The sequence below is a fragment of the Callorhinchus milii genome, unplaced genomic scaffold (assembly GCF_018977255.1).
Source record: "Callorhinchus milii isolate IMCB2004 unplaced genomic scaffold, IMCB_Cmil_1.0 Scaffold9, whole genome shotgun sequence".
NCBI classification, from domain to species: Eukaryota; Metazoa; Chordata; class Chondrichthyes; order Chimaeriformes; family Callorhinchidae; genus Callorhinchus; species Callorhinchus milii.
In genome coordinates this window covers 6,808,470-6,831,453 of record NW_024704750.1, presented here as the reverse complement: position 1 = coordinate 6,831,453, position 22,984 = coordinate 6,808,470, and the positions used below count along the sequence as shown (strand labels likewise).

Genomic DNA, 22,984 nt, shown 5'->3' with positions numbered 1-22,984 from the left:
CAAATGCTTATACATCTACCAGAACAAAGTTCAACAATTGGAGAAAAGCACCCAATTGTCTGAATCTTAGTGAAGATTCTGATAGAAACTATTTGATTCACAGTCTAGAAAAATCTCAACTGTAAAATAAATAAGTCAAAAAAGTACGAACAAGTGTTGCAACAACTTGCATTTAAATAGTGCCCTTTACACAGGATAGTATCTGAGCATTGCACAGTGATGGAGTTAGGCACTGAGTAAGGGAAAAGTAACCAATATAATAATAATAATACTCCTTGCATTTGATATAGCGCTTTTCACGTCGAGAGGATTTCCCAAAGCACTTCACAGAACACACTGTAAAGCGAATTGACTGTATATTTGTGGGCGAACGGGGCAGCCAATTGCGCACAGCAATGTCCCACAAACAGTCGTAGATTGAAAATGACCAATTTGTTATTGTGTTTGGTTTTGGAGGGATTATTATTAGGCTCTGTGTGGAGTAAGGAAACTTGCCCAAGGTTTCGCCCTCTGCCTGGAATTGAACTCAGGTCTCTCACTTGCAAAGCGAGTGCTCTAACCACTGAGCTACAGGACTCCACAAATATGGTAGGTATGAGCATGTTTTATGATAAGGCAAACATGAGCATGTACTGCAATATGGTGAACATGATCATGTACTCTAAATAAGTCACACAAATGATTTCTCAAATTTATAAATTCCTTATACAATTATAAGTATCAAAAGCTATATAAAGTACCCTCAAATGTATCAATACATTTTCCTGAAATAAAATAAAGATCTGTACATGCTCATCTTTTAAAAAATAAATTTATATTGACTATCTTATAAAATGGCAGACACACACAAGACATTTAATTTACATTTTTAGAATTTTGTAATTGAAGCAAAGTGAAAGATACCAAAGTATATTCTTGACAAATGTTTGCAAAATGTTAGCAAAACCCAGGGCAAATTCTTAAATATGTTTCGAGAATTATGCTTTCCAAGTCACTTAACCTGATATTTCTGGTTAAAACCCTATAACATCTGCAACAATAACATTCCTGTCACCTTAAAGAAACTTGATAACTTCAACAGCCTAAATTACTCGATTTAACTCTCGCTATATCCTTTGTGAAACACAACAACATGCAAGTACTCTCTTACCTCTTCTCTGGCTGAAATCATAGAGCCGGGAGTGCTGGATTTTGGTAATGCAGGGCTTAAGGGACTAAAACAATCTCCATCTCCTGCAACATCATGAATCTCCCTTGCCAGGATTGCCAAATCTTTGGCCAAATCTTGGCTGAGTCTGAAATGCAGTATTTATAATTAACAGTTTAAAACACTAAACACTTGGACAATTTTTGCTATTTTAAAATTATCACTACTCTAAACCTCTGAATAACCAAAATTGTTGAACTCATGCTTGCAAGCATTATTTATTGAGTGAAAAATACCATCAAGTGAGTTACATTTACGTTTGTACTGATAACAGAACTAGGTAATTAAAGCGCTTTGAGATGCTACATCAAAAGCAAGATTATAGATCGTTCTATTTATAACAGAACTAGAAATTGTGAATGACTGTTATAGCTACAACAGCAGGAACTTTAATTATCAAGAGTTTATCTACATTAACCTAGATAATTCTTATAGCTGATATATCACCTATAATTTCAATGTATTTAAAGATGCTGAAACTAGAGAGGGTACTACTACTGGACTGTTTAAAACTGGATAAACTATTCCAACGAGGAGCAGCCAAGTATAAAAGAAAAAGTGTGACATTTCACTTTTGTTTAAAAAAAACGCATGCAATAGTCTTTCATGAACAGCTTATCTGGTACGCAATCTATTTCTATATTTGCAAACAAATGCATCTTAAGCAAGATCGAGACATCCAGCAAGAGTAGGCAGCCAATTTAAACTAGCACAACATTTTCTGGCCACCAGATGGTATAACTGAGTTACAGCCCAAAGAAACTCAACGAGGATACAGGGCTCACCAATGACTGGTAACGCAAAACAGAAATTGTGCCGAGATATCAGCAATTTATAAATATATCAATTTACAATTTAAATCTTGAAGACGTCAGCATGCAATGTTCAATATTTCCCACAAATTAAGAGCTTGAGACAACAATAAGAGAAAGAGAAGCTGTAAATCTGCTGAAATCATTTCAGATTGTACAATAAACAGAAGACTGATATACTCCTAAGTCAGAAATAAACAATTGTAAAATTTGTCAGGCAGGCAGAAGCAGAGAGAGAAAGAGAGAGAGAAGGGGATACAAGCAAAGCAGAGAGGGGTGGGGGGGGGGGGGGTAGAGACACAGAGAGAAATAAGGGTTGTCACAGTGTGGTACAGGAGTGCAGTTCAGGAATAACTAGAGATTTTATATTTGTGTTTAACGTAATGGCCAATTTTCTGCCCATATGTTTATTCGTAACGGAGTCAGGCCCAGTCAATGTAGATAATCAGCTCTCTATCGTAGTGGCATGGGATGTTTTAATGTCCACTTGAAAAACAGGAGACAGGATCTTATTTTAATGTCTCATCTGAAAGAGAGCTTCAAGCAGAAAAATGACAGATCTCCCCATTACTGTATTAGAGAAACAGCCTAGTCGAAGAGGGAAGGTAGTTGCAAAATAGGCACAATAGTATCTGCTTAAACTAAATATCTACATTTTTCTATTAGTGGTCTGAAAATCAAGACCAACTAATGGAAATAAATAAGTGGAAAGGCATTCAATCAAATAATTAGAACAAAATAACTTAGGGTTATTGCTTAAGTGAATACATCTCACAGTAAATATGAAAACCAGCGCCCTCGCCATGAAGCAGTTATGGATGTTTGCTACCGATTAACTTTTTTTAAAAAAAGCATCCATTCTACCTCAGTCTGTCTCATTGCTTTTTGCAAAGGTTTACAGTTAGTTTTGGGAACAGCAGACAATCGAGCATCTTCTTTCAATTAAGTGTCTAAAATCGATGTCAATTATTGAACTTGATGCTTTTCAGTTTCATCAGATTGCACTAATCTGCCAGCTAGCGATAAAAGTGATTTTATGCTGTGGCAAATGCAAATTTGTTTATTACACATACAGTAATAAATTATCCCAATAATTTTCTGTTAGCCAGGTTATTTGAATTCTGTCTGTCAAGTTATCATACAAATTCAACAGAACACAAATGTAATTTTAATTAAAAATTTAAAAACACATAAATACTGTGAAATATGTATGGGAAATGCATTTTTGTCAGTAATCTAATTGATAGATTTGGAGGGTTTTCATAAACCAAACCATTAATAAAGAATGCTGGAGTGATGGAGCTTTGGGACATATTATAAGGCAGGGAATATAATACTGTGTTCAAATGAACCAAGATTTATAAAGATCATCCAAGTCCAGAAATAATTAGTCTTAAAATCATTACCGCATATTCTTCGACAACAACAAAAAAATCAACATCTCATCAAATTAAAGAATAACACATTCTAATTAATGGAACAATTTTCAAAATTAATTTTAAGAATGTTCAAAGGATTACTATTTTCAATACACATCAAACAAGTTAATGTTTAAGGTAACTGTGGCTGACAGCTAAATTAGAATTTCTCTATATACATAGCTTCAACTGTCCGGCAACAGCATTCCATAAAAACTACTTCTCTTTCATAATTAAATCCTTCCTGCAACCTTCTTCTTTTGAAGTGATGAATCATGCAAAGGTATGGTTGCACAGTCACCAGCAGCTGTCTGGTACCACATACAAAAGCCCTGCTTTACATTTGTGAACCTAGACAGCGAGCTTTAACATGTTAATCTGCACATCAAGTTACATCCTACTCAATGTAGGGCTGACCATAAATGGCAACTTCTAGTTATCTAGAAATTTATTGATGACATGTATATCTTCATAATGCAATCTCTACATTTTTCACACATATTAAGCTTTTGGGAATGTTTTTGTTCAACTTTGCATATTTAAATTGACCATGATTTCACAGAGGAGATTTTTCAGGGAGAAAAATGCCCTTTTTACAAATTGGCACCTGTGCTTTGATAACACTTGAAATGTAAATGTACAGTACCGTGCAATCTCTGCACTGTGTGTAGTCCAGTTTTCATATGAATCTTCATCCTCATCATCCTCCATCTCTTTCGTATTCTGCCTTTGTCTTCCTGAATTGCAACTCTGGCTTCTACTGCCATGTGTGGCTGTTGAAGTATGTAAGCGATGTTTAGGAGAAGTGTGACTGGAGCCGTACTCCTCCTCTGAAGTAGAAGTGTAATCGGAAGTTTGTTGTCGCCATCTCGAGTCTTGTAAAATAATTAGTTTGAAACAAAGAGCAAGATAGTGAAAGAAGAACAGCAAAAGGTAGAACACCCCAAGATTTAAAACAAAAGTATATTGAGCAAGATTCCTACAAAGGGAAATCATTTTGAAAATTTGGAAAAGAGGGGGCAGCACTGCTTTAAATTGTGTGAAGTAGCTTGGAATCTTTCTGAAATTTATGATTCTGTTTCACTACCCATGACTGACTATAATTAAAGTGCATAATATTGGTTATGCTGACCATTCAACAATGTAGGTGAGTAAAGCTGGATTCTTGGTTTGAAAATTTGAAGTCTGAGGCCACAAAACAATGACCTGACCTTTTATTAAGGGCATATGTATTAACTATTTTGAGCCAGTCTCCATAAAGTTAAGCTGTAATTTATTTACTCAGCAGTGCAAGTCTGGTGTGTACACAAGGTACATCTTCCCACTTAAGTTACCTTGATGTTTCCAATAGCTACATACACAAAAGCAGTCGAAAAATTGTCATGAGAAAATTTAACAATAATAGGTAGTTCTTGATCCAATCAGCATTTAAAACTCCATTCTGTAGGAATCTGGTTATGATAGTCCATTAAAGTTTAATGTACATTAGTTGAAGGAACAAACAGCTCAGCATGTTCAACTGCCAAGTTGAAAAATAGCCCACAGCAAGAGACTCCAGAAAAGGAACCATACAAACTCACCGAAGTAAGTGTTAAAATGTCAATTTTGGACTTCATTGTACAAGTCTGGATTATGTTGCTCGTTATTAGTTTATTATGTATCACCATTACAAGTCAGTTAGCAAGTCAATATTGTATACAAGAGTTAAGCATACCAATGACAAGACCATATCAAAGGAGAATCCAAAATTTTTAAAAATAATAACCCTTACATTTGATATAATGCCTTTTATGACAGGACGTTTCAAAGCACTTCACGGGATATATTGTAAGGTGGAATGACTGTGTATTCTGTAGGCAAATTTCAATTGGTCCATTCCTTTAAAATGCATTACCCCTCCTTTAACTTCCTCCGTCTTAAATAAAAAAACAACTGAGAATCCAATTAGATGACCTTGTGCAAAGCCTCAACATTGCTTTATTGCTGTGAACCAACTATTATCCAGTCCAAAGGAATGAAGAAACTCTCAATTCACATATCAAAGATCTGAAATTCATATGGGCGATTAGTCACTTATGATAGAATACATAGCTCATTACACACACCCAGCTTGTTCCCTGTAGGATGTTCAATTCCTAACAGTTATGATGATCCTTGCCTCAACCCTAAAACATCTCCTTCATGCTTGTTCACCTAATTTCCTGTAAATTATTTTTTGGGATGTAATCTTTTAAAAATATACTATTTCCCCTGTAGAAGCATCTGACCTTTTTAATGGTAAGCATACAATTATAACATCCAGACTAAATTCTGTTAAGACTATTCTTTCACTTCTTGATAAATAAACTTCATTACCACAATTAAAAAAAAACTATCTATAGACCTGTGTGTTTGACTGAGCTGTTAAAACTTGCAGCTTCAGCCTTTGACAGCATTTGCAATTTCGCACATAAATTAAGGCACTGTAATGGTTACATTCATCATCTTAATACTTCTTTGTAATGTATAAACAAAGTTACAAAAATCATTTTTGCAGAGAAACATTTAAAGTTTAAAATATAGTACACACAGGTTATTTACAGATTTGTGCAATTATATTCACAATTCCAGATTCAAAACATTTAAGTACACATGGTGTGCACCATAATCTAATTCCTAAAATACTTCATATGTTTAAAATGTTGGCTTCCTCAGTTGGGAGCACTCTCATTTCCGAGTCAGAGGACGTGGGTCAAGCCACACATTGGGACTTCAGTTTATAATCAGCGCCTTGGGATGTCCTCCTGACGTGAAAGGCGCTTTATAAATGGAATCTTGTTGTTGTTGTTGTTGTTATAATGTACAGTGACATGCAGGTGCTGTACAAGAGAACTGCAACATTGACTTTCAGAAGAGAGAAACTAAGGTCACATCTGCCTATTTATCAAGTGGACATTAAATCCCATGGCACTCTTGAAAAAGAGGATGGAGTTTCTCAATTTTTCGTGGTCAACAACAGAAACATTAGTCATTCACCTTATGCTTGTTTGGGGGGGCCTTGCTTCTGCAAACAAGTTACCTTGTTTGCCTACAGAAAAAGAGTTGTTACACTTGGCAGCGATGACTTGTGAAGTGCTTTGCGACATTACAGTGTGATAAGGCATGATAAAATGCAAGTTCTTTTTCTTTCCCTATTGATGAAATATATCAAGAGGTTTAATAGCCATTAACAGCAGAGCAGTTTCTTCTCGTTCCAACCCTCTGAAAAGCAGTAGTTCCTTTACACAGCACATTCCTGACTTCAAATCTTAGTGTCAGTTAAAAGAGGCACTAAGTGGTAGTCATGCGAAATGAACGGCAAAATTTTAAACAAGGGCTTAATTCTGAACGTGAGTATAAATAGTTGGCAGTGAATTTAAGTTAGGCATTTATTTTTACATCATCCTTTTCCATGATTAATATATTAACATTGTATATTTACCTATAATCACTGATCTCTTGCCAGTGGAGACAGTGACCCTGAATATCACAATGATCTAAATTTAAACAGGAAACGTGCAAAACAACGTACTTTCAGTTAGTCGCATTAATTTTAACCGCAGTATTAGAATCAATATATCCAAATTAAGACCAAAATAGCAACTCTTGGTGCTACAACAGTTACTTTGATATATATCTGCGTGAAAAGATAAAATGCCATCATTTCTATTAAAACAACTCAAGACTATTTATGCTGCTCAAACTAATGAACAATGTAAACACAGAACACATCTAAATCTTCCACCTCCATTAATTATTTTCCTATAGTAATTAACTAGTGTATGTTCTGTTAAATTGTACTTACTGGTAGCTGATTTTGAACTAGCAGAACGGACCCTTGATGTCTGCTTCATTACATTTCCAGTAGTTTTCCGAGAAGTCTTTTTAGCATCAGCAGTAGATAACTTTCGACTAATAGTTGTAAGATCAACACTTCTTCCACTAAAACTGCTTCTTACAACTGAACTTTCTGTGTCACTATTTACTGAGAATGAACCTGCTCGCTTCCTTGGCAAAGCCAGTAAGTCAAGTCGTGTTAGCTTCTTACTATCAGGTGGCTGCTTTGAATTTGGAGTTGTGGTAGACATTTCTACATCAGCACCTTCGTTATCTGATGCATCTCCAAGACGAGCACGACGCAGCAGTGATGCTCTAGTCGGTCTGGGTGTTGAAAGACTATTTGAACGAGTTAATGTTGTTTGAATACTTGATTTGGCTGCCTTGTTGGATTCCTCTTTTGTTCGCAGAGAAAGCTTTTTACGTAAAAAAGGTTTACAGCTGGCTTGAGCATGCTCTTGATCAGAAGAACCTATATCAGTAACTGGTAAATATGGAAGACTAGATGACCTCTCATCATCTGTAAAGTCCATTGAGCCATGGGATCCTGCACTGCGTTTCAGTTGAAAGCGCCTGGTTGAATTTGGTTTGGTTGTTGCATCTGAAAGCTGGGCTTTACGCTTTTCTGACAATCTTTCACGAGCATTTGGCTGTTGATGCTGATCTGAAACAGATGGAGCTGAAGATGACTGTTCTTTGCGTATGCCACTAAAACTCTTCTGTTTCCACCCAGAGCTTGTGCCATTTTTACTAACTAAACTTACAGAACTCCCTGTGTCATTGTCAGATTCTCCAGACAATGAATCACCTTGTACACAAACATTACTTTCTGGTTGACTCAAGTGACGACTCTGGGAATGCAACTTAGCTTCTAAGGCTGCCATTGCAGCTTCTGTTTCCTTCAAAATGAAGTGAGTGTCGTCACTACAATCTGTACCAATAGAGCTTCTTACATGTTCCTTAACGGTTGGCTGGCTTGAAATATTAGGAATTTTATAACCTGCGTCAATACTCGACTTATCTTTGGTATAACTCTCTTGTCTCACAACGGGTGTACGTGAATTCTTTGTAAAAGTGATTTTTCTTTCTTGTGAAGGGCTCCTATGGGTTACTTTGGTCATTTTTCCAATGGGGTAGTTTAGATTTGCCTTTTTTGTAACAGCATGGTTCGTATCCGGGACCACAGTTGAACATCTTGTAGAGCTGGAATTAATGGCTGATTTTGAGGTAAATTCTCGGCGTTGCTTTCTTTCAAAGCTTGCATAAAACATTTTCGTTTCTGAAGTTTGTCCTGAAGGGCTTTCCAACTCACGTTTTTCTTTTGTACCGCTATAGGAACTAGATTTCACATCAGGTTCCAGGAAACGTTGGAGGTCAGTCTGAGCTGCAGATTCTTTAGTTGTACTTCCATCTGGCACTCGCTTCTGAGTCTCAGACTTCATATCATTCCACACCTGCTCTTGATTCAATTGCTTAGTGGCCCTTGAAACTCTGTGTTTTTTGCCCTTCTGTGTGGAAACAGGTGAATCATCTTCTGATTGGTTATCATCACTCAAACTGTCAGGGTCCACATCTTTGTCTTCATGTATATGCAACTTTTCATGATCTTGTGAAAAATAATGTAATTCCATTTCTCGTTTTAGTGGTTCATTGCAGGGAGGAGAGCGTTGTTGAAGAAAATCTTTCAACTTTGGTCCATCGTTCTTTTCACTTGGTGGCAGTTGTGGAAGTGTCCGCCGTATTCTTGACGATTGGCTTGTTGACGATGCTGCATCTGAATCCAGTGTTTCCAGATTTTTTATAGAGGTTCCAATGTTAACTGTAGTACTATCTTTTTTTTGAGAATAAGAAACAATTAGTTTGAGTAACGCAAGACTAGGATAAAAACAGTTGTTTACTGGCGTACTGTAATGAAATCTAACACACCACTGACGTAATACTCACTTGCTGATTGTTGAAAATCATGTGATCCAACAATAGGCCCAGACCCATTATAGCTGGCAGCAAGACTTGCCCATCGAGATACCCATTTTTGTGTTCCATGGGATACAGGACCTACTGGACGCATCTTCAGTTTTAAGTAAGAGAAGATATTAAACAAAAATACATCTTGAAGTTTATTACAAACAGTACCTTTTTTGTTTCAGGAAAAAAATACTTCTCCATTTTTATCTCATATCAATTAATTCACCATGTACTTCAGCAGTTCCTTAGCAATTTACATTTTGCATGCTATCAGCAACTTAGTTTTCACAAGCTATCTTGTTAGCACAATTAAAACAATGAAAACAAGATTCTGAGATCAACAACATAGGTCAAAAATATTGAATACTGTAATTATAAATTGAGGATACATTCTAGAATCAAACAAGTACTAACTTTCATTTTAAAGAAAAGCAATTTAAAATCAGTTTTGATGCATGCTGAAAATAGAATGAGTGAGACCAATTAAATTGAATCACTAAGATTGGAAACAGACAATTTGGTTGGGAATCTATGTATCAGCTGTGCTACTCACTTAATTACGGTTTTCCCATTAACATTAAGACTGTTTGGAAATCAAAAGAGACTCAAGCTCCAGCTCAAATATAGAACATGATCAATGCAGGTGTCAGCCTGGCTCTATTAGAAGCCCTCTTGTAGCTGGATCAGGGGATTATTCAAACCTCACATTAAGCCCGGTCAAGGCTGACACTCCCACTGTGGTATGAGAAAACGCAGCATTGTCAAAGGTGCTCTTTTGAATGAGATGTTAAAACAATCCAATCAGACTACTTGATAAGAGAAAGGAGATTCTCCCAGTGTCCTGCCCAACCGCCCTCCAGATCAATTGGCTATTCACCTCTTGTTTGTGGCACTTTGTTGGCACAAAACAGGTCACTTCACTTGGCACCAATAATAAAAATAATCCTTGCTGTTGATATAGTGCCTTATCACATTGTTGAGATGTCTCAAAGCGCTTCACAGGATATATTGTGAAGTGGATTGACTGTATTTTGTGGGCGAAACGCAATTATCTGTGAAGTTCTGAGATGTTTCAACATAAGGTGCTATAAACGCTTTCTTTCACTGAACACAACTAACACAATTTATTTTTAAATACAACATTCTGAAATTTTCATTGTCTGTTAAAGTTATTAGGATTAAAAATACAATAATTTCTTTAGATTTATTATTGCAAAAATATTTAGTTATTTTATTATTCGTTACCTGTGCTGGAATGTCTGGACAACCAATAGTAGTGGAATAAGGCTGCAATGAAGGCGTTGGTTGGTAAGCAATGCCATTATTCTGGTTACACAAATTGTGCTGATCTCTCAGTGTCAGTGTAGGAGAACTCGCACCACATATTACAGGTCTATAGGATTCGGAATTAACTCCAGAATAGTCTGACGATTCAAAAACACCAAATACCTAGATGTAAAAATAAAATTGATTGAATGGATACTCAATCTTTTCAAACAAATTAATTGATCATGATCAGCTATTAAGAACGTCAATTTAAATGAGCTATTTACTACTTTATATTTATTTTCTTGCTCAATCTATTCCAACTGAATTTGAGCAACTTTCCAGGTTAGGACATTCACATATACATGTATTTTTAAAAATTAAAACACTCTTTCTCTCTAATGCCCATTTTAGTGTCAACATATTTGTCAAGCTTACACTTTGAATACATATAACCACTATAATCCAAAATTAGCAACACAAGAGCTTTACTAAATTTCCATTTCTTACGAAGGGCGTGGACCCTAAACGTTGACTCACTTTCCTTTCTCCATAGATGCTGCCTGACCTGCTGAGTGTTCCCAGCGACTTCTGTTATTGTTCCATTTCTTACCTGGTCTATCATTTTACGGGCTTCTTCAACCTCTTCATCTTGTTTGTCCGTTTCGATTGTGTATGTGCCTGCGTCACTTAGACTATCTTGCTCACCCTGCTTGAAGGTTTGGGATGCTGGTGAAACTGTTGCAGGGGATGACACTGCTGGAGGTAAGGGTGATGACACAGAGACTGTGGGTGCCATGGTCACATTTGTAGGCGTCATTAAAGGGAGGTTCTCTGATGATTTTTGTACATCGGCAGCATTTCTTGCAGTTTCTTTCAACAATTCAGCAGCGAATTCTTGTCTGAGCTTAGACTTTCGTCCCACGCTTCCAAAACCTCGATATAAACCTTTGGAGGTTGAGGAAGCGGAACTACTGAACCGCTCTTCAGTTTTTTCTCTCTTTAATGAGCTAGACCTCTGGGGACCTGCTGAAATGATACCGGGTCTGCTAACTTGCACCAGGGACTGGGCCTGTTGTACTTTATCTGTTTTTTCACATGTTGAAGGCCCTTTGCGTTTTTCCAGTTTAGTTTTAAGAGCAGCATACAAATCAGTGTGCGCGGCATTTGCATTTTGGGTGAAAGAATGTGCTCTTCTTTTACGAGGATTATCATCATCAAAGAATTCAATGACAAAAGCTTGTTGGCCCATGACCACATCTTGAGTGCCATGTGTGATCTGATGAGCTTTGGGAGGTTCAGCAATAGGAACTTCAATCTGGTTTGGTGATGAATCCCCAGAAGTGTCCGATTTTTTTAGCTGGTTCGATCCAACTTGGTCCTCTGAGTCACTCTGTGTACCATCTTCGTGTCTGCTACCTAATAGCAAAGTAAAACAATTGAAGTGCTTTGTTAATAAAGTAGCAGCTATATTAATAACATTATTGTATCAAAATTGAGCATTTTAAATATCAATCTTGTATTTCAAATAAAAAAATGTTCTATTTAAAATAGGGCAGAATACATGTTCAGTTTATATAAAAAAAACTTTAAAACACGAGACTTGACTAATTTAAACAATCACCTAAAACTTTCTGTGCAATACTTTAATTGAAAAACTTTCCTTTGTTTAAAAATACAACTTATTTCATTGAATGCTTGTTCAAAAGGAATAAGTTTACTTCAATATAGATGAAGATCCATAAGGGAAGTTTGGTATAAGGTGAAATTTATTTGGCAAATGAAGATCGCTACATCTTCCGCAAATGGCGCATTTTTTCAAATATTTCATCACAGAAAAGTCTCACAAAGCAAGGACAGAAAAAATGAGTTAGATTAGGACATAGGGCAGAGCCCACAAAGGCCTTGATAAATCTGTTGGAGTGAGGTCCAGCAACAAACAACAACAAGAAGATTACATTTGTATTGCGCCTTTCACGTCGGGAGGACGTCCATGTCAATATTCTTATCATGACAGCATAAGGTTCCCAGTCCGAAGAGCAGAAGAGGATTCTGCACTGGTCCAAAACTTTTGGAGATTGACATTAAAAGGAGTTTGCTCTATTGAGCTACGTCCAATGGCAACCGTGTAAATCAGCTTTATTTGCAAAACGCAATGTATATAAATTTTCTTCCAAATCAAATTATGAGTTATCAAAGTTACCTTGTCGCTGCTAGGTTTAACAGGGAGTTAACATTTGTTAGAGGAGTTAACACCCACTTAAGGAAAATGGAGTGCCAATTTAAAATAAACCTGGAAATCAACTTCATTTTTGCCAGTTTGTGATAGTCAAGCCACAGCAATTTCAATTCATGATCATGTTCCAACTCAAAGCAAAACATACTAAACCTTTAAGTGTCTTTATATGAACCTGAAGATCACTCTTGGTGCTGTACACATCATCCCTTGGGACCTGCCTTTTTATCATCAGGCTTGGATCATTCTGCACCAACCAGTCAACAACTTTACTCTCTGCTGATTGTACATCTGTTTGTACTGGCCCTTTTTCTACTTGCTGAGTTTTTCGCTGTCTCAAGGAAAACTTGGTCACGTGATTCTTTATTTTCATTTTTCCTGGTGTACAATCATCAAATTCAATTGTGAAGGAGGCGTGACTCTGAACTGGAGGGGATGCTATTGTGTCTGTGTCCTTTGTTGGGATTTCATGAACTTCACATTCTGGAGACTTGGACAGTTGTTGAAATTCTTTTGTTGGAATTTCGAAGTAACTCGGTTCTCTGCGAAATGAGTAGACAGCGTTTTCTCCACTAAAATCTTTATAATCTGGAATGTTTCCATTGATCTCCTGTTCACTTCTGGGTATCTCCTTGGAATTATCTGTGAGGAGAGTGAAGTTACAAATGAATGAACTTGTTAAATCTCAAGTTTTTTAATTAATGCTTTGTTTCCATACACTATCAAACCAAATTTCTAAACTTTACTAAAATGCTCAACAGTTATCAAACACAGAAACACATGTCATCTGGATCAGGAACTCAAAACTCAAGCAGCTTAGAATGATCAGAGCCCAGAGAGAGCTAAAATCTAGAAATCACAATTTGAACTAAGTGGAGGATATATTCTATGTTTTGACATTATTTGTGCAAGCAGCAGCAATAGCGCTTATACCAACTGTCATTCACCACATATTCCTTGATGCTAACTAACAATACGATCGGAAGATTAAATGACTGAGATCACCTCAGAAAAGGAAGTCAAAAGATAATCCTGGTTACTTTCATACACTTCCTAGTAGGCAGCTCAAAAGCCACAATTGTTCTCAACAAAACAGAAAACGGAAATATCAGTGCCATAAATAAATCAGGCCTGTTTATGGTAGGCTCTTAACAGAAAGTCATCTATAAAGGTACTTTGTTTATGGTTCCCAGAAACATCATTGAAGTACATAGAATGCTTAATGTTTAATATTTATGTTTGAATAATGCATTTTCAGAAAAGTAAACCGATTTCCAAAAATATCTAGAAAATCAATTTTACTGAAAAGCTATTTGGGTGGTTATATTAGATGCCTATTGGAAGGTGACATTGATAGCACAATTATATCAGCAAGCTTTTAATTCAGGCCCATAACAGACCTCCAGGGAGAGGTATTGTTTGGATAGTAATTGGCAACAGAATTTCTTGCTAAATTTTCCTCCCACCATTTCAACAGTGATGACAATCTGGTATAGATCTACTAACTCAACACGATAAAGCAAGAGTCTTCCTGGTTTATACAAACGATACCTTGCAGTGTATTCTTTATTCTGCATTCTCAACGGTTTGGAACCAAGAGGAAGGAGGAAGGGATTTATTTGTATTCAATTTTAAATATTCAACCTATCAAATCTATTTGAAGCAAATTCTGAAACAATGTACTATTGTATTCAGCATTTGCTCTAGAATTATTCAGTAGATTTAGATATTGTACAGTCTAAATATATTTGAATATGGCACATATTTCATCCCCAAATATACAGTCAATTCACTTTACAGTATATTCCGTGATGTGCTTTGAGACTTCGCGAAGATGTGATAAGGCGCTATATCAAATGCAAGGATTATTATGTTTTCACAGACCTCGTGGAAGGCTTCAGGCTTGCTTCCTACGTACACAAATTGATGTCTACCCAAAAGGCCAAAATGCAAGAGTAATCTTTCGATGGATATTGCCTCCAACCGATGGTAATATACATAATAAATCCTCTTGTGGAGGTTTATTACTAACCAATCAAAAGTATTCACATCAAGTAAGATTTTTTTTAAAATTGATGAAGTTTACAAGATCAGTTTGGTTTTAGCAGCCCTTCAGTTCAACCCATCTCATCCTTCCAGAACTCCCTAAGGACCCCTCCATCACAGCATCAAGTTGCTTTCTAAATTTGTCCTGTGTCCTGGCCTCAACCAGATTTCCTGATAACTGGTTCCGGTTATTGACCGCGTAAAGAAAACTTTCTGGTATCTGTCCTGTGCCATCTATCAAGTTCTCATTGAGTATTTATTTCTGGTATACAAGGCTTGGTATATCAATGTATGTTTGTGTAAATGAATATAAAGCATTCCGGCTGCAGAGGTAAACGATTGATTTGTGATCTGAATTACGCTTGTTGATAAATACCTATACTAGGATCTGCTGATTTTCTGGTTTCATCTCCTTCTCTTTTGTTATCCAGGTCATCATCTCCCCACCATGATGGTTGGCCGTACAAAGGGGTGGGTCGGAATGTGGCACCATCTAAAACAAAGAAACAAGAACAAAATGGATCAAACAAAATGCAGCCGTTTATCTAGCTGGTTTTGTACACAAATCAGGTGCATTATATAATAGTGTATTAAAAGCCAACATTTGAATAGCTTTTGAATTTCAGGCGAGGCGTCTATTCACCTCCGTCAAGATCATTTTTTTGTACCGGTAGGTAAAAGAAAAAATAAGCAATCTCACTGTACTGGATTAGAATTCCCCCTGCAAAAATCAATTAAGCTTGCATAATTTGTTAAAATGTATACAGAAGGAAACTGCTATTTTTGAATTACAATCAACATGAATCTCTTTCTTAAGTGAGGGAAGACACAAAGAGAAAAAATTAGTTAATTTGTCTGGAACGATTTATTACCCTAAGAATCCAGGACAACTCAAGTCAACTTCTAGAATATTTTTTAGTGGCAAAACTTTTTTTTTAACAAAATGACTGTACTAATTTTTCCAACTAAAGATTTTTTAAAAATAGCAAATATCTATATTTTAAAAATAAAATACGCACCAATACTACATTTCAAAAAAAGGTTTAAAGAAAATCTGCCTAAGACTGGTCTACATTAAAACAGAAAATACAAGCGCAACAGATCAACAGGTGAAACAATTGATACCAAGTAGAATACAGTGCCTAGCTTGCCCTTCTTCACATTAAATCTAATTTTCATTAGATTTTAGCAATGAAACCAACGGTAAATCCACAAATATGTTTTATTCAAGGACAATTCTATGGGTCATCACCATGGTAACCAAATCTATTCAATACACAACAGAAAGACATAATTACACATTACAGCTTACACTAAGAAGCCCAAACTCAGTCAATCCTACTTGCATGCAATCCAAAGAACTCAAAAACAATAATAAATCTGGTTTGTATTCAAGGATTTTCCCCATGGCACAATTATGGTCTAGCTCCTTTCACTACTCCTCAAAGTAAATTCCTTTCTAACTACTTTCAGTATTTCTCAACCGTATGCAGTGTCAAGGTCGGTTAAATAGAAAATTATTCATTAAAATTCTGATAAGCAGATACAATTCAACTCTTGAAGAACACATTCCTGCTCTTCAGCGAAGATGAAATTGCTCTACAGCATTTGAGTAGGTGCTAAACATACGTGGAGGATGATTAAGCAATATTTTGTGAGTCTACCACGAGTAGAAAAAATAGGGCACCAAAAAAAAGGCTAAAAATTCATTATGTCAACTTCAGTTATACAGTCAGCTATTAGCTCTAAAGGTTATGGTAAAGTTGCATCATGCCACTGGACTGTTATGATCCAAATTCCCTGATACACGAACCCAGGCATTAGGGACTAAAAGGGAAGCTTCACTAACCATGCCTCTTATTCTATTTGAAGTCTGAGAAAATTATCCAAATTCCACTATTGTGAAAAAAGACAACTGTTCAACACTTCATTTGCCCAAATTTAAGACTATATAATTAAACGTAATGATGTATTTCATTTGATAGCTACATCTTTGAAGTCAAAGAAACAGAATGGTTTCAGACTTAAAGGAATGAACACTGCTCCATGGAAACCTGGCTTTCAACTTCAACATAATGTCCATTTGGACTGATTTGTAGAATACTTCTTCAATTATTTCTCTAGTGTTCTTAAACTGTTAATCTTATTAAGATGCTTAAGAATATGCATCAGATTTACGCAAGCATAAATCTATTTCTGATGGGATATGTATATTTGAACAAAAAAAACAATCCTGCTTCTTTGACAAAGGGATGGCTGATTTTGTTTTTGTTGAGGTGAGGCCTGATGAATGGTGATATCTAATACATTAAGCCGACCTTTCTCTTTCAAACATTAATAGAAGTATGGGCATGACCTAATTCTTTTTTGTGTTCAGACTGGTTTCAACTTTTCTAAAATTAAACAGCAGTTTAAATTCTGCAATTTAATTTGAAAAATGATAAAAACATCAAAAACACTTTTTGCACACGACTATTTCAGTATTCTTAAACATAGAAGTAGATTAAATGTCTTTATTTTTGATGCAGAGCTATGTGCTATAATTAAAAGCAACACGGAACTATTGTATAAAAACTTATTTTGTGGGAAGAAAAACAAAACTGTTAGTTTTGTCAGGATGCCAAGACCGGCAATTTGAAATGATACGCCTACACATTAAAATTCAAACTAGGAGTTCAAACAAAGATTCCTTTATGTTTTAATTCCAGAACGTGCACTACAGTACTACACTATCAAGGTCGCTACAAATCCATGATGGCTAAGTCACCTGACCTGATTTTCCTACTATTTATTCATATGTACTTTTAAGTACTGTATTCACTGAAACCTATGTCAACAAATAAAGCAATGCACTTGTGGATTAAAAGCGCTTGCATTTAATGCAACTAAATATCAAAGGGCTCTTTAGGCATAAGTATTGTACACCAATAAAAAATACTGTACACACGAAGTGTTAAAACGAATGACTCAGATCAGAAACCAGGTAGGTCTTGAAATGGACCCTGAACGAGGTGAAGGAGCAAGCAAGTTATTAGGACACTGGAATGGAACATTTGCAATGAAGGGAAGTGATGTCAATGGTAACCTGACAATCAGACATTTTTAGCATGTAGGAAACCAGAGAGCAACACTGACAGCGACGTAATAACCTGGAATAGTGTGGGAAGCAAGGTGGAGTGAATGGGGTTCACTCTCCCTTTGTGTTATACAGGGCTGCACTGTTGGAATTTAACAACTGCATTAATTGAACCATGGAATATATTTACATTCCAATAAAGTCAGGAAATGGGTGACAAGTTATAGTTTACTATACACAGAAGCTCCTTGCAGCACTATCTTAGCAAACCAGTTTCTTGACCAAATACCTGTAGTTCCTTTCTTTTCGGCCTTCTCAGGATTTGGTCTGGAAACATCTGCTTTTGTACTCGACTCGTGGGACACACCAGACATGTCCACCTTATCTTCTGTTTTCACGGGTATGTGGAATTGACTGGTGTATTTCTCATGCTAGCAAAATAGAAATAAGTGGTAAGATAACTATTTTAAAGCAATTATTAGAAAATATGATAGTGAAACTCAAATTACCTTTAATGCCTCTTCAGGGACTGTGTGTGTACTCTTTTCCAATGTGTACTGGTTGGAATGTGAGGAATTGTGTTAAGGAAGCAAAAAAGATTAAATGCACCTAAAAAGTGAAACATAAGGACTTACCTGAAATCAGTGAAACCCTCTCAATCCAGTTTCTAGTGCATGTGATGCTTCAATAGTATCCTCATCTCAGCAGTTAAAAATCAAGTGATTCTAAAGTGTAAAAGATTATTCTGTGACTCTTCCTACTTGGAGAGCAGCAGCTACCACACTGCTGTCAAGAACAAGAAAATAACTTAGCACCTCATTGTGCATATAATAATACTTGCACTTGATATAGCGCCTTACCACATCTTCGAGATGCCTCAAAGCGCTTCACAGAATATACTGTAAAGTGAATTGACTGTATATTGTGTGGGCAAAATGTGGCAGCCAATTGCGCCCAGTAGTGTCCCACAGTGGTAGATTTTTTAAAGGAATTATTACCTCTAGAAAAGCGATTTGCTAATCGACTAACAACCGGGTTACTGCTTACTTCTAGGTAAACAGAGGCGTGTGGAGTAATGAAAGTTGCCCAACGTTTCGCCCTGCCGGGAATCAAACGCAGGTCTCTCGCTTGCAACTAAGTACTCTAACCACTGAGCTACAGACTTCACAGTATACAGAATATAGCTATAAATAGCATGAAACTAGGAGAATTTAAATTGCAAAGTGCCCAACATTTGAAGAAGTGCAGTGGCAGGCATCATTTTTTTTAAAAGGATATCATATCCAAAACGAATGGTATCTTTCACTTTCAGTGTTATGTACATCTGGTCAGGAATCCTTATATCATTTACAAATGTCTGTAGAAAGAAAGTACATTTCAAAATGCAAGCACAATCGTGCAACTGCATGAGAAGCTTTCATACCCAATAAAACATTTAATTGTAAAAAAGCTCTCCAGTGGTTGACATCTCCATTGCAAAAAAAATTGGAATTACAAATAGTATTTTGAATTGTAACTTCTGAATAACTTGCAACTTTTCGAATCTGCAAGTTCTTTTACAAAGAATTTTAGACCAAAGAACTGAAAGTTCTACTTCTGTAAACTGGATTATTACAAAAATGTTTTTCAGGCAAAAGCTTATTTCTACTTACCCCATTCAGACTTCCAAGATCCTTTACTCGGTGCTCATCAGTAGTTAAATCATAGTTGATAACTGCATGCTGCTTGTCTACACTTCGAGACTAGGAAGACATACATAATGTTGAGTCAAACCGAGAAATCAGTCTTGAGTAAACAGTAAATATTGCTAAATTGAAACTGCATACTCAGTTAGACAAAATAATTTGATTATACGCAGCTCAAGATTATTGAAGCAACAACAACAAAGTTACATTTGTATAGCGCCTTTCATGTCGGGAGGATGTCCCAAGGCGCTGGACAATCAGTATTTCGGACCCGAGCTGGGGGGGTCGGGATCGGGAGGGTGGAGGGTAGGGAGGAAAGCCCCAGGTTAACATTTGTGTGGGATGATTGTCCCTCACTCTCCCTTCATTAGGCACCATAAATCCTCTCAGGCAGTTTTCCTTATGAGATCATCAGCAGTCACTGTTTAATTTAAATGTTTGATTTTGGTAACCTATCTGTAGATCACAGATAAATAAATATAAAGAACATAAAAAGTTGCAACATGCTGGAATAAATATGAATGATAAAAAGGAAGATTAAAATGAAACAGGATGACAATAAAACATCAGAAGGTGAAAAACATAGGGAATCTATTTGGGTCCAAAGTTCTAAGTTTAAATCATTGAAGTTCCCCATCAGTATTTTTTTGTACTCGACTCGTGGAACACACCAGACATGTCCTCCTTATCTTCTGTTTTCACGGGTATGTGGAATTGACTGGTGTATTTCTCATGCTAGCAAAATAGAAATAAGTGGCAGTATTTTTTTAATTTATGCAGTCTGTTTGCATAAATTCCAACAGAAATATAGGATTAAAAAGAATTATTCAGTCATATATAGGATGTTTGTATTCAACAATTCTAAATGGTGGCACCTAAATAAATGTTCAACTAAAATAAATATAACTGGACAAGGTAGACAAATTTCACCAAACAGTTCTCTGTTCTTCTGTAAAAGAGCTATAATTCACACCCACCCAAAATTAATGCAGATTTTATAAGGTGCAATCAGAAACTCACAATGCTTTAGCAATTTTAAAATTTAACTCTATGTTACGTTATTTCAGCTCCTGCTATTACCTGGCAGATTCATATGCTCACTTGTCCAAAATACAAATTTGCAAAATGAAATACTATGCTCCATAAAGAGGTTAAATCTACAAAAAAGGTGCTGCACATTCCAATAAATATGCAATTTCAACAAAGTAAAAATATTGCTATATTTTCAATAGGTTTCAGCATGTTCCTTACAGAATAATATGTCCCTTCAGTTTAAGGCAAGAGAGGTAGCTGGTACTTCAAACACCTCAAGGCCTTCTATTGTAATACAAAGGACACTGGAATTTTTATTAAACAATTAAATGTTGGGACAATTTTTACATTGATCCTTTAAATTTAACAGCATATAAGCTTGGGAAACTATATCAAGGTATCATACATCATTAGTACAATTTTCTTTCTGCTGGCAACAGAAGTCAAATCCAGCCCACACTGCGCAAGTATTAAGTAAAACGGGTTTGGGCAGTCTCAACTTAGGTACTTATGGAAACGACTCTTCAACACAAGTCAATAGAAACTGGCAGACCCGTTCACAAGCCACATGAATCCCTGCTGCAGAAATGGAAAAATCATACTAATATGGTAGAGGATACTCTATAGACTTCAGAGTTTATAGTTCTTGTTGGGACTGTGCAGATCCTAACAGTTTCAAAAGATGCCATGTTATTAAGAATTTAAGCATGAAACCATTTTATAACTTGCTGAGTTGGGTTTCTTCTGTAAACCCTTTTTATACCTGATCAGTACTGAAACTGACAATGAATCGAGAAAGGAATATGTTCATAGTACTGATATCCTTCCATTTGATGGTCAAATGCCAAATCACATATTATGCTTAGGATGGATTCATTAATGTATTAAAACATTCGATTTTTCTCCAAGAGCCACTAAATATAATGGCACATCATTATAAGACAGCAGGTGGGGTTCATAAAATACCACCTTTAAAGAGACCAAAATTACCAACTTCCCTGTGCCAGGCTGCAGTGGGTCCTCCAATTAAAAAAATGGCCAGCTTCCAGGTCAAGTCATTGTTGTCACTTCTGGTGTGCTGCGCATACGCAATGCAATAAGCTACATCAGTAATGACTTGAAACCCAGAAGTTTGCCATTTTTAACTTGTCAGAAGCTGCAAGCATGTCCACAATAGAGCTCAAGTCACATTTGTGTTATAAACAAACTACAATGAAGTTTCAGAGCATTAATTGGAAAGGTCAAGGAGCAAATTACCACCATGGCTCAAAGGTGTGAGATATGGAGGGGATAATTGGGGAGGAAATGATATATATATATATAAAAAAACACAAAATTTCAATTAAGATCACTTCCAAAGTGAGAATAAAAATGTCAATAAGCTCCCTCGATGAGCTAATGGATAAATACAGCACAAAGTCCTGAGGATTGAATGCTATGCTGAATGCTGACCTCGGGTGGGGTAGTTCAGTAGCCTAAATTGGTCTCAGCATTTCTGGAATATGTAAGAAGTAAATCTGACAAGTTTCCCATTCCTAATTGCTATCCTCTGATGAAAAGTGTGTGTAAGTGCAGTTGACTGATGAGGATCAGACTTATGGCTGTAATGCTTCTTCCCTTCCCTCCTCCCACCATGATCCAATAGGCTGCCAAGTCACAGCCAAAGCTCATACATACATCAATAATGGCCACTTCGGTAAGAAATCAGCATGCATGGAATCGTACCCCAGAAAGAGAGCCAAATTGCCTTTTCGAGGAGAAAACATTTCAGGAAGAGAAATTAAATTCTGACTTTCTCCCATTCTCTACAAAATGTAATCAACCCAAACTGAAAATTATTTACCTGGAGCATTAGTTCACAGTCTTCTCGACCAACAAAAATCATTTCTTTGGGGAGTCGGTGGCGCGAGCCACAGGTGCTCACCAGGAACCATGACGTCACACTCATCCTTAGTGTTTGGCACTTAATGTCTAAAATTCAACATTCCTAAAAAGAAAAACACTTATAAATTTATTTTTAAAACAATTGGGATTTAAAGCAAAGCAATAAAAAAGAGCAACTATCTGGAGATACTGCATGAACACTGCAGCAGGAACTAATTACAGTTTGGGGTGCATCAGCAGGTTTTCCTTGATGTACATTTTTCACAATAAAACACTGGCAAACACCAGTCAAAATATTTAGCCATCAATATTTATAAAACAGTAAGTCTTCATGGCCTGTCTAGGACAAACACTGTAAACAAGCTTATTTTATTCTTCAAAATACATTTGAGCCCTTAAAATAGTGCCAGCAAATTAAAAAACAAAATATTGTAAAGGCTAATATGTTATTGATAATAAATCCAGCAATCTTCCACGGAGTTCAAATAATGTTAATTGCAAA

At 36.3% G+C, this 22,984-nt stretch overlaps 1 protein-coding gene across 2 annotated transcripts in view; it reads right to left on the bottom strand.

Annotated features, from left to right (window-relative positions):
• Positions 1-22,554, bottom strand: part of cep170ba (centrosomal protein 170Ba) — a 29,593-nt gene extending 7,039 nt beyond the window's left edge. For both annotated transcript variants that reach the window (XM_007888235.2, XM_042338038.1), the window contains exons 1-13: positions 22,442-22,554; positions 19,534-19,623; positions 19,160-19,238; positions 18,391-18,449; positions 18,171-18,312; positions 15,182-15,298; positions 12,913-13,401; positions 11,137-11,942; positions 10,503-10,706; positions 9,237-9,360; positions 7,261-9,123; positions 4,084-4,312; positions 1,151-1,295 (exon numbers count right to left, since the gene is read on the bottom strand). In XM_007888235.2, the coding sequence (XP_007886426.2) occupies positions 1,151-1,295; positions 4,084-4,312; positions 7,261-9,123; positions 9,237-9,360; positions 10,503-10,706; positions 11,137-11,942; positions 12,913-13,401; positions 15,182-15,298; positions 18,171-18,312; positions 18,391-18,449; positions 19,160-19,238; positions 19,534-19,623; positions 22,442-22,546 (4,452 nt within the window). In that variant the 5' untranslated portion in view covers positions 22,547-22,554. The remainder of the gene's footprint in view (positions 1-1,150; positions 1,296-4,083; positions 4,313-7,260; positions 9,124-9,236; positions 9,361-10,502; positions 10,707-11,136; positions 11,943-12,912; positions 13,402-15,181; positions 15,299-18,170; positions 18,313-18,390; positions 18,450-19,159; positions 19,239-19,533; positions 19,624-22,441) is intronic.
• Positions 22,555-22,984: the final 430 nt, after the last annotated feature.